The 12,560-nt window shown below is 48.0% G+C and overlaps 1 protein-coding gene across 4 annotated transcripts in view; it reads right to left on the bottom strand.

Annotated features, from left to right (window-relative positions):
• Nucleotides 1-12,560, bottom strand: part of Ift122 (intraflagellar transport 122) — a 73,649-nt gene that overhangs the window by 49,664 nt on the left and 11,425 nt on the right. For all 4 annotated transcript variants that reach the window (XM_059258423.1, XM_059258421.1, XM_059258422.1 and 1 more), the window contains exons 3-5: nt 12,086-12,170; nt 5,846-5,924; nt 3,776-3,852 (exon numbers count right to left, since the gene is read on the bottom strand). In XM_059258423.1, coding sequence (XP_059114406.1) covers nt 3,776-3,852; nt 5,846-5,924; nt 12,086-12,170 — 241 coding nt within the window. The remainder of the gene's footprint in view (nt 1-3,775; nt 3,853-5,845; nt 5,925-12,085; nt 12,171-12,560) is intronic.

Here is a 12,560-nt window from a genome sequence, read left to right as displayed (position 1 = left end):
GTTCAGTCCATGTAAGTCCATGAATACAACATACTAAATGACAGTCACACAACTGGAGATCGGCTCTATGGCTACGGGGACTTCAGCACCAGGTGGCAGGAATGGGGGGAAGGGAGGGGACAGGCATTGGTATGGGAATGAGATCCGGTGATACAGTGGTAGTACACTGTCATACATACAGTGAAATGACAAAACCACAAACACACTGTGCCCCGTTTCCCGGGCTCCTGTATTGCCCAGTGACTGCCTAAGGTGCATCCACTAAGAAAACTGGGTGAAGAACACATGAGGTTGCTCTGTGCTGTCTTTGCGATGTACTGGGAACTGTTTTTTAAAAAAGGTAGATAGTGAAGTTCTAGTCAACTTCTCCAGGATTTAATCTCAAGGAAAAGGACAACTTAGCTGCTCACAGCCAGGGCATGGCAGTCAGAGAACAACTCAGTATAAAAATAACGATTTAAGCCGGGCAGTGATGGCATATGTCTTTAATCTCAGCACTTGGGAGGCAGAGGCAGGCGGATCTCTGTGAGTTCAAAGCTAGCCTGGTCCAGGACAGTCAGGACTACACAGAGAAACCCTGTCTTGAAAAATCAAAAGATAAATAAATAAATAAATAAATAAATAAATAAATAAATAAATAAATAAATGGATGAATGAAAGAGTGAAAGAAAAAAAGAACAAACAAGTTAAGGAAATGGAATGTACAGGAATGAAGCTGTGACGTTTCACATTACATGAGCTGACCCAGAAAGACAAACATCACATGCTCTCATGTCTAACTTTTAGCATTTGTACACAAGGGCTGTGACAGTGGGTACAGACCATGACTGGCAGGAGACCGTGAGAGGGAACAAGAGGCTTGGGGGATGGGAATGGTCACACATGACACCAAAGTGGAAAGGTGGCTCCTGGGGTGGGAGGGAGTAGGGGTGAGGGAGAATGGGGGTGGAGGGGTGGGAAGAAGCAACAAAAACAAACTTTGTTTGAAAAGGTCATAGTAAAACCTAATTCTCTGTTAAGCTAATAAAAATCAAGTAAGCAATGAGTGAGTTTTTGGAGGGCCCACTTTCTAGGCCTCGGTCACTGCACGCGGCTCTATCTGAGCTGTGCACTGTGCACAGCTCACTGGTCAGTTTAGGCTTGCTCCTCCAGTTCCCAGATGTAGTACAAGGCCCTAAACAACAGACAAAAGCAAACTGTGCTCTGCCTGAGCTGTGAAGTATGGCCATGTGAAATACGTTGCACAAATACGTTTACATAGCCAGGTGCATGTGTAGAGAGCAGAGGAAGCCCCGAGTGAGTAAAGTCCTGAGCAAATGTGTGCCACTGATACAACCACAGTCATGTTAAGGACTCAACAGCCTCATACCTAGAGGAACAGCAAAGCCTTCTCCCTGGGGGTGAAACTGAGGGAAATGGCAAAGCCCTCCCTTTCTGGTCTATGTGTAGATGTTGACAATACATTCAGAAAATGTTCAACATAGCTTTCTCCCCAGATATTTATGGCCTGAAGACTGCTCCTACAGAGACTTCTCTGACCGAGATTAGCTAAACCTGCCTCCTTGGTCCAGCTGTATATAACCCTGCCTCTGCATTTATCTGTGATAACCCTGCCTCCTTGACTCAGCTGCAAAGGATCACCCTGCCTCTCTGTTCAACTCCATATAATAAGCAGAATGGGCTTCTAGGATGCTGTGGTGCACCTGATCCCAGTTTTATATCTGTCTTATCTTTTCTTCATTCCCTGCTGCCCCAGTCATGAGAGTCCCTGGAGTCCCAGGAGCAGAGCAAGGTTTTGGGAATGCATGTCAAATGACCAAACCTTCCCCTCCCTGCTTTCAAATATTCCCACCCCACCTGTGCATGTTATCTGTGCTCCATTGTAAATGCACAGGGCCTTCAGCTGCAGGAACCCCTCTGCCTAGCCTCCCTCAAGCTCTGCACATAGTTGCCCAGCCTGGGCTTCAACCCCACTCCTCCAGTGCTGGCTAAGTGACTGCCAGTGACCCCAGAACTACACTGAGCCCCTGTGCTTTCTCCTTGACCAGGAGGGTGGGAACAAGTGAAACACTTGACCTCAGGAGTTGGCACAGGACTCAGAGCTCAGATTTTTTTAAAACGGTTCTCAGACTGTAAGAATTCTCTTTTTATCAGATTGGACCAGGGGAAGACTTCCTAAGGATCTGCAGGCATGAGGGAGAAAGCCAGAAAAGACTACAGGACAGGTGAGGTGTCTGTTGACCCCTCCACATGGGAACAGCTCTGAGACTGGATGAGACATGATAAATCTTGTTGGTTACAGAGTCTTTATGACTTACTATATTACAGTTTGGATACACAGTCCAAATGGATTTATAAAGTTGACAGATGCCTTTTACCTACGCAAACATAAAACAAAAAATCATCTTTAGCTGACTTGTGCATACCACACATTTCATAATTATGTTAATGCAGATTATTTATGTTACCTTTAAAAGTTTGTGTGTTTTCAGAGAAAAGGGACCAGACACCAATAAAGACACCCAGGTGATCCAGTCTCTCAAAAAAAAAAAAAAAAAAAGAAGAATTCTCTTTAAAAAAAATTCACTGTCAACCATCAACACAGTGCGTCCCACACTATAAACGCCCTGCAGGTACTGTTGCATGTGTGTGTACAGTGACGTCTGTGTGCGGGATGCTTGCCTAGGAAGCAGAAGCTGACCTTGAGATGTCTTCCTCTATCACTCTATTTTTTAGACAGGGTTCCTCACTGAACCTAGCACTCTCCATTTTGGCTAGACTGTCTGTCCAGCAAGCCCCTGGGATCTGGCAGTCTTGCCTCCAGCACTGGGGTCACAGACAGAAGCCACCACAGCTGGCTTGTACCTGGGTACCCGGGCTCTGAACTCTGGTCCTCAGGCTGCAAGCACTTTACCCACGGAAGCATCTCCCCAGCCCAACTATTTTTACTCAAGATATTTTTACAAATCCTACCTTCCTCGTGCCACAAGTTTGAGAGCAGGGCTATTTTAACTCCCCAAACAAGCACAGAGCAGCAGCCCACAAGATACGTTAAACTGTGCAAGCAAACGGTGGTGCTCCCACCACTGATAAACCGGCTGTTTTGCATTCTCTCTGGAAGCTAAAACTATGTGAGTTGAACAGACAAGGTAGGGAACACATTCCTTTTGGATAAGGACATTGAGGTACTGAGAAGGCTTAGGTCTCTGGGTTCCTAGCCCTGTGGCTGTCCTGGGGGTCCCTTGGCATGGAGCTGGAAGCCAGCATCAATGTTTCATGTTCCAGAAGCCTCCCTCCTCCCTTCACAGACACATCACTGTCACCTCCTGTCCCAGTCCATGCCAGCCCTGTATGGCACCTGGGGGGTTGGGGGGAGGTCTGCTGTCCCCGGGAAACAGAGCCCCTGGCACAGAGAATAAGGACACACTGAGTCAGCAGCACAAGTGAAAGGGTGAATTCCACAAATATGTGGATGTAGGTGAATACCAAGGTGGGCAGAGACACAGTGCCTGCTAGGGTGAGTCAGAGTCTTCTGTGCCCTCCTGTCCATCACACCATTTCCTCCCTAGGACCCTCCTGCTCATCTGTCTCAGACATCTCACCACCCTCCAGGTCATCATCTCTCACTGTCTCTTTCTGCAAATTTAAAAGATAACTATGAACCTCGCCTCGGCTGCTGGAGGTGGAGAAGAGGCCTCTCTCTATCAGGACAGGCCAGCAGGTTCTGTGTGAGTCTCAGCCTTCTCCACTAGAGGTGTTGGGAATTGAAACTTACCAAAGTCACTGGAGGAACAGGATGCCAGCTGGTGGGTAATAGGGTTGTAGGCAACACACTGTATAGAGTCATTGTGCCTGGAAGGTGAAGAACTGAAGATTATTCCATAGCAAACCACGAATGTCTCAGTGGCTCAACTAGAGTCAAAGCAGGCTTGAAGGAGCTAGAGAAGGAGCTCTTACTACTCTTCCAGAGGACCAGGATTCGGTTCCCGGTACCCACATGGCAGCTCACTGCTGTCTGTAACTCCAGTTCCAAAGAATATGATGCCCTCTTCTAGCCTCTGCAGGCAAAATACCCATATACATAAAATAAATTAAAAATAAATGTAGGGGTCGGAGATTTAGCTCAGTGGTAGAAAACTTGCCTAGCAAGCACAAGGCCCTGGGTTTGGTCCTCAGCTCCAGAAAAAAACAAATGAACAAACAAACAAAAACAAAATAAAAAAGACAAAAATAAATTTGAAAAGAAAAAAACAGCATTGAAGCCTCAAGTGACACATTGCAAGCCCCTCCCTGAGTGACCAACAGCCAGCTCAGGGACTCCTTTACAGGACTGCCCTCACCACCAGTTTCCACCCACCCTGCATCCCACCCAACTCAAGCCGCTCCTCCTCCTCCAGGGCTCTCCTCCTGACACCTCCGGTGGGTGACTGAGATAAAGACCTAGGGAACCAGCTTAGTGCCAGGTGCAGACAGCACGCTTTACTTGTGGCTCTCATTGAGCCTTTCTGGTGGCCCAGAAATACAGGTTAAGTGTGAGGAAGAGGCTGCAGGCCAGGTGCACTCCATGGCATCTGGGTCCCAGCTAGTCCTTCACTCTCTGGTGACACTGTACGCATGGCCTGACTCACTAAACACGGCTTGATGCGTTCAGAGCAGCATCATTCACAGTAGGTACCAGGTGGGAGCAACCTAAGTGTCCATCAGCTGTTGAGCAATCCAAATGGGATACAGACACACAATGGAGTATTACTTCAGCCTTAAAGAGGAAGGCATGGGCCATGAGGACATTACATAAAACGAGCCAATCACAAAACACCAAATACCATATGATCCCACTTCTATGAGGCACCTGGAGGAGCCAAACTCCTAGAGTCAGAAAGGAGAATGACGGTTGTCAGCGCTGCGATGGGGCAAAATGGAAGGTGCTAAGCACTGAGTTTAGGCTCAGCAAGATGAAGGGTTCTGAAGACTTTACTTGCCAAAGTTTGGGTGCACAACAGCGTTAATGTACATAACACCTGGTGGTGATGGCACAGTTTGTATTTGGGGTATTTCTCTAGAACTGAAAATAACAAAAGTTGTCTGTCAAGTACTGACTGTGGACCAGGCTAGATGTCAGAAATACAAGCATGCAAAAGCAGGGTAGTGTCTGCCTTCCAGAGCCCACAGGCCAATGGGTGGCATCAATCAATACTCAGAACATGTAAGGCCCCAGCTGTAAGAAATGCTCAGGATGGGCCTCCTGAGTCTGGAGGGGAAGGGGAGAGTTGGCAGCAGGGACAGCTGCACCTGAGGCCTGTAGGATGTGTTTTTTTTTTGGGGGGGGGGGGCGGAAGCAGGCGTGCTTGCTAGGAAAGGGAGAGATTTGAACACTGCCCCTAAGGAATAGGAAGCTTAGAGAACACTGGCTTTTCTAGTTTTTGACACTGGGCAGATGCAAAGCCATTCCTGGAGGCAGAGACACTGAAGAGGACAGAGTGGGTGAGAGGGAAGTGGTGGAGATCTCTGGTGTCAGATTAGTAAAATACATTACACGACACACAGCTCAGTGCTAGCTAAGCTAGTCAGTGGTCATCCACTCCCCCCCCCCACCCTCATGCTGAATTCAAGTTCATCTTGAGGAGGAAAGCTCTTCCGTACATTGTTTCCACAAGGCTGTGACCACAGTGAACAGCAGTCAGAGCAGAGTCAGGTGTGGCTGGTGGGGCACACCTGTAAACCCTGCTGCCTGAGCCTGAGACAGGGAAGGTATAAGCTTTGGTTGCCCTCACAGAGGGAGAGCCTGTCTCAAGCAAATAAAACAGTAAGAGTTCAACTATAAACTGTCACCCATGCAATGACTTACGTGTACTTGAGAATGCCTTCCAGTTTTGAGGTCCAGATAATGATGCTCTTGTCAGCAGATCCAGATGCAAAGCGCTTGCCTGAAAGGGTTTTCAAAAGGAAATCAGCACATGTATTTTAAACCAGCATTTTCTAGATAGTATGTCCAAGACAAGTAATTCTTCAAGGCACCTAATTAGCTAGGACTGTAGTTCAGTTGGGAGAGTAGCTGTCTAGTATGTATGAGGCCCCAGGTTCAAATCCCAGCACTGCAGAAGCTGACAGTAGTAGTTAGTGTACTCCTATCACCCAGCACTTGCGGTGGCAAGATCAGAGGTTCAGAGTCATCCTTGGCTACACAGTGAGTTTGAAGCCAGCGGACTACAAGAGACCGGTCTAAAAAATATCTTTCAAGGGAATTAAGTGCCCCCTTATTCTATACCGCTGTTCTTGGATGTGGTGTGGGGACAGGTCCTAGGGCCTGCACATATGAGCACCCAGCCCACAAAGAAGCTGTAACCCCAGCCCTTCTCTGCTTCTCATCAACCATGGAAGCAAGGAATCTGCAGGTGGAGCTTTCCTGGCACCGAGTACACCCAGACTCACTGAGACTCGCCTACATCTGTGTGCCATGTTCTGCAGTAGGGCTGAGCAGTGACTGAAACAGCTAAGCTTCATTTCTGTGGTGTCTAGTCCAAGAAGCAGACATTAAGTTTATCCAACACAAATACAATCTGGAAGGTGGTGGGTCCTCTACAGAAAGAGAGTAACTGGGAAAACTAACATTAAACTTTCTTTTTTTTTTTTTTTTAAGATTTTACTTATTTTTATTTTATGTATATGGTATTTGCCTACATGTATGTCTGTGTACCATGTACATGTCTGGTGCCGCACAGGCCACAAGATGGCATCAGATTCCCTGAAACTAGAGTTACGGGTGGTTGTGAGCCACCCTGGGGGTGCTGGGAAGTGAACACGGATCCTCAGGAAGAACAGCCAGTGCTCTTGACTGCTGAAGCACCTCTCCAGCACCTTCCTAATTTTTTTTAAATTTTACAGCTGTCCATGTTTATCCATGTGTTTGTGTGGTGTATGTGGGTGTGCATGTGTTCACATGAGGTCGGGCTAGCCTCCTCCACTGCTCTCCACCTTATGTCCGATTCTCTCACTAACGCAGCAGCTCACAGACCTAGCCCGACTAGCTGTCCATGTGCTCCTCTGTCCTCACCTCCCCAGTGCTGTGCCCAAGTGTTTCTGTGGGTGCTGGAGATGCAAACTCAGGTCTTCATGCTTTTGCAGCAGGCACATAACCAACTGAGCCATCCCCTCAGCCCCCAAAGTTGTATATATTTATGGAGTACAGTACAGTGTTTTGATATATTTAGTCAAATAAGTATATCAAGCAAATTAACATATTTATCACCTTAGATACTTATATTTGTAACGATGAGAACATCAAAATCTGTTCTCTTAGCAGCTTTAAAATATATATTATTGTTAATTATGCTTACCACACCGTTCAACAGATCTCAAAAACCTAGCCATCCTGCCTGACTGAAACTGTGCTCTTGGGTCAGCAGTTCCTAGAGCAGCCGTTCTCAACCTGTGGATCACAACCCCTCCAGGGTCGAATGACCCGTTTACAAGGGCCATATATCAGATATCCTGTATACCAGATATTTACATTGTAATTCATAACAGTAGCAAAATTACAGTTATGAAGTAGCAACAAAAATAATTTTATGGTTGTGGGGGTCATCACAACATGAGGAGCTATATTAAAGGGTCGCAGCATTAGGAAGGTTGAGAACCACTAACCTGGAGGACCGAAGAGATGGGATCCTTTAGTGCAGATCTAAAGAATAAGCAGAGCTGACCCCAGGACAAAGAGCAAGTTGTGCACATGTTTAAAACATTCACAAAGGCCTTGAGACAGCAAAAAGCGGCATGGCTACGAGGCCAAGAGGTACCCAGCTTAGAGCAGGTGGCAAGGAATGAAGCCGGTGACTGAGGGATCTCCAGGGCCTTCAGGGCCATAGCAAAGATCTTGCTTTTATCCCCCAAGCACTGAGAAGCCGGGGAAGGCACGAATACAAGAGTGACAGATGAGACCTGCATTTCCACACTGCTTGGGCTTTAAGTGAGAACAGGCTAGAAGGAAGCAACAAATGCCATTCCTCATTTACTTCATGGACACCAACCTACCAGCATGCGGGAGAGCGGGCGCCTGGCAGCGACACCGCCCCCCCCCCCCCCCCCCCAGCCTTCATTTGCTCTGGCGAGAGGAGGACTTCAAGGAAGCCGGGCCAGGGTTTGCACGCCCAACTGCAGACTGTTATTACATTTTGACGACTTATTTGTGTGTATGAGGGAGGCAGAAATGACACCATGGCGCACACTGGGACAACTGTGGGAGTTCTCTCCTTCCACCATGAGCGGTTTTCAGGTTTTCAGGCGGCGGCAAAGGCAAACACCTTTACCTGCTGAGCCATCTCAACAGTCCAACCTGTTGCAGATTTTCAGACTTTATTCTTAGGGCAAGTGGAAGGTGACCTTCGGGAGCCACTGCTCCCAGAGCCTCAGAGTCCCCGTGTGAAACAGAGAGGGAGCAGAAGTCCTCCCTCAGGGGCTCTATGTAAGTCGGTTCCTCTGCAGTCAGCTCAAGCAGGAGCCTGCAGGTCAGGCACTGTAGCAAACACTGATCAGAGAGCTACTCTGCTGTCAGGTGTCCCCTCCCTCCACCTCCCTGACCTGCTGAGCAGCAGGGGATGACAAGTATGGGCTCCAGGCCCAGAATCCTGCGTCAGAACCCCTAGTGATGTCACCGAGCAGCTGTGTGACCAGAACTAGCTACAGGCTACCTCCAGGCTTTCAATTCCTCATGTGAAAATGGACAGTAATAGAATTGACCTCACAGTTGATGGGAAGAAAGGACATGCATGTGCACACATGCACACACACACATAGAAAATGTTCAGAACAACACATAGAAAATGTTCAGAACAGCTGGGCAGTGGTGGCACACACCTCTAATCCCAGCACTTGGGAGGCAGAGGCAGGCAGATCTCTGAGTTTGAGGCCAGCCTGGTCTACAGAGTGAGTTCCAAGACAGCTAGGGCTGCACACAGAAACCCTATCTCAAAAACAAAATTTAAAAAAAAGTCAGAACTGTGCTAAGAACATAACTACTGTTACCCTTCTTCACACTGGTTTATTGTTCTTGAAAAAGGAACTCTGTCTTACACACCTTAATCATGGTGGCTCATTAATTAGGAAACTTTCAGAAGTCAGAAACAAGCGGACTTAAAGAGTAAAACCATAATTTGTATGTCTCTATTTTCAGAAATAAGGGCGTAGACAAGTTTGGAGGAACTAAGACTTCCTAATATTATGTGTCACAAAAAGCATGATACACCGGGAAAACCCAGGTACCACAGGCAGAGGACATCAGTCAGGCTCTATAATTGCTCCAGGCCTGTTGTCCCTCTGTCAGAGGAAGTAAAAGTGCCTTTGCTGCATGCTTCAGAGGGCTAAAAAAAAGGGTCACATGGGACAATGTGTGACAGAGTTCTGCAGAGCGCTGACTAATGCCATTGCTCACAGGGCTACAGGCCACAGGGCTTCTCTCACACACTCAGGACACCCAGCAGCCTCTGCGCCTGTGCATAAATCATTCAGTTACCCAGGCTGCCTGCCACTGGTCTTCCTGGAGCATCAACTTGAATTCAAACTGCTACGGCAGACACGTGACCACGAAGCAAGAAATGTGTGCTGTCTCTCCCTAACCTGCCCCAGGACCTAGTAAGTCAAAGTTCTCCCAAAGTGAAGCGACTAGGCTAAGTCAGGCTGGAGCTGAATACACTGTATATATGTGCATTTACCTACAGAGCGGCCCTACATCTTTCATCTAATTCTCAAAGTCCACCATCCAAAGAAATATGTACCTGGGTCTTAGTCTCATCCAAGCTCTGTAGCCTTTGATGTAGGAACTCCAACTGTGGTCAGAGCATCATCTCCAGCCCTACATGTGACCCAGGAAGTGACAGAGACAATAACCAGCTCAAAGTCAGGGCTTGGGCCAGAAGTTGGCTCAGCAGGTAAAGGCACATGTCACACAAGTTTGGCAACTTGAGCTCAGTCCCCAGAACCCACGTAAAGGTGGATGGAGAGAACAGTCTCTCTAAAGTTATCTTCTGATGTCCACATGTGTGCCATGCAAAACATGCCCACATGTGCACACACACAATAATAAGACATAAAACTTTAATTTAGATCTATTTGTTTATTTTCTGTATGAGTGTGTATGTGTGTGGGCTTATGCATGCCGCAGTACACATTTGGAGGTCAGAGGACAACTTGCAGGAGTAGGCTCTCTTTCCACCAAGTGGACACCAGGGAACAACTCAAATCAGGCTTGGTGCAAACGCCTTAACCTGTTGGGCCGTCTGCCCATTCCATTAACAAAAGTCCCACAGCTTTTGGGTTGGACTAAGGTTGGAACTTCCATGGCATAGCATTCTACCTACCTGCCTACTCATCTACCATCTATTTCATTTTACTGTGATTTTTGCAGTGCTGTGGAAGGAACTCAGGGCTTTGGGCAAGAGAACGCTAGGCAAGTGTTCCACCACTCAGCTCTGTCCCCAGCCCACATGAACTGACTTTTAACTCACAATATCAATCTCACACACCAATTCTCCAACCACCTCCTCTCCGTCCCAACCTTCCAGGTGCTGCAGTATAATAACCCCTCAAGGCCAGGTCCCACCCCTCTCCACTGCCCTTCTTCCCTTACAGCCCATCTCCACTCCTTTCAAGGTCATGGCATAAGATCATTCATCCTCTCTGCTCTCACTTCACCTTGCCTGTAAACTGCACTCGGACTAAACGCATCCCTTCTCCTCCTGCTACCATGCAGCTCAGAGTGACTAGAGAAGACAAACCACACAAAGTGATGTCACCTGCAATTCATGACCACCAGCCTCAAGTACATCCTTCCGGCCCCTGGAGGTCTCACTGCACCTCCTAAGTCCATTCATTCTCCCACTCTCCAAAGCCGCAGTTTGACTTTTTTGTTTCTCTTCAACTCTAAAACCATGGAAGAACCAAAGAGAATGTCCTTCAGATCCTACTACCGCAGGCCCCGCCTGCCATGCCCCTTTTCTGAATCGAAGCCCTCCCTGTGACTGAGGTCCCATATCCTCACCACTTGATGCTTGCATTCCAGCAATTTTCTCCCCTTTCTTCCATCAAGTCTCCACAGTGCCCATGTGCACACCTGAACTCTGGCAGCACCACCCACATCGGTGGAGGGTAACTTCACCATTCAGACATTCGGTCAAGGGCTGTGGCGCTGCCTGCAATGTTCACACTCACACCAGCCTGCCAGGAAATCCCATCTGCTCTGTCCTCAAAGCTATCCAGAACCTGATCGCTTCTCACCACTTCTTTGGCCCCCACAGAAGTCTGCCACTGTCACCCTTGTCCTGGAAGATGCTGGTAAGCTGTTTCCAAGGCAGATATAAAATAGAAGTCAGATCAGACCCCTGCTCCACGCAGACCCCGAAAAGAGTGCTGACTGCTTCTTCACTGAGAGCTCTCATGACGCTGACACCGTCTGGCCACCCCACACCTGTTCTCTTCTATCCCTCTCCCAGTTCTCTCCCATTCTTTCTGCCCTAGCCCCCACCCAAGGGCTTCTGCAGTGGCTCTTCCATCTTCAGGAAGCTCTTCCCAAATGCCCGATGCCGAATCTCTCCATCTCAGGTCTGCAAGTCTTTGCTCAGCTGCCCTTTCTGAATGGGCCATTCACAGTCATACTAGATAATGCACCAGATCTCTGCTCCACCCAGCACTCCCAACCCTCATATTCTGTCCACCTGCCAGCCTTGTACTTAGTTCCTATTGACTATGCTCATGCTATGTTCCCTGGTCCCTCCTTCCTCCCTGGCTCCCAACAAGCCCTTCTTCTCTTTTGTTCTCTGAAATAAGCCAAGCACTTGAGACGGTGCCTGCCATGTGGCTAGCTAGAGTCCTAACTCAGTGTCAGAGCACTTACCTGGTATGTGTAAGGCCCTGGGCTTAGTCTCAGAACCACAAAAGGCAAGCCAAAAGCCCTGTTTCCGTGACTTGCTAAAGTCTAAGCTATTTCCTATCCTCCGAGCATGCAGGTTGTATTTTAAAGATAATTACAGAATTCCTGAGGAGAAAGATGAGCAGCTAAAGGCCATGACCGAGACCAGAACCCAGAGAGGCCTCTTACCATCCTTTGCATAGGCCACGCAGTACACAGTGTCTTTGTGTCCCTTGAGGGGCTGAAGTAAGGTGCCATCGGAGGTGTCATAAACCTGTCAAAAGGGGTAAAAATATCGATTATCTGTGTGACATCCATTATTCAAAATTCCTGCAGGGTGCTACTGCTATTTTTGTTTTTATAACACAACAGTTGTTGATTTCCTAAATTAGTATCAAGTAGAGACAGCACTACATAACAAGAATGAATATGTCTTATTGCAGGCCCAGCAGGAAGTGGAGGGCCAGCTCGATGCTCTGTGTGGCGAGGCACACACGGCCAATGGTGGAGAAACAGCACCCACACTGCTTTTCACTCGAGGAAAAGCTCTGCAGACTTCACCTGTTCTCCCCCTCCCCACCCAGTACTGGGGCCTGAACCTGGGGCGCTGTACAACGCCAGACAAGCCCTCTGCCTCTGAGCTACATTCACAGCCTCCTCGGCT

Source organism: Peromyscus eremicus, chromosome 3 (assembly GCF_949786415.1).
Source record: "Peromyscus eremicus chromosome 3, PerEre_H2_v1, whole genome shotgun sequence".
NCBI lineage: Eukaryota > Metazoa > Chordata > Mammalia > Rodentia > Cricetidae > Peromyscus > Peromyscus eremicus.
The sequence above is the reverse complement of the archived record's forward strand: the minus strand, read 5'-3'. Positions and strand labels throughout refer to the sequence as shown.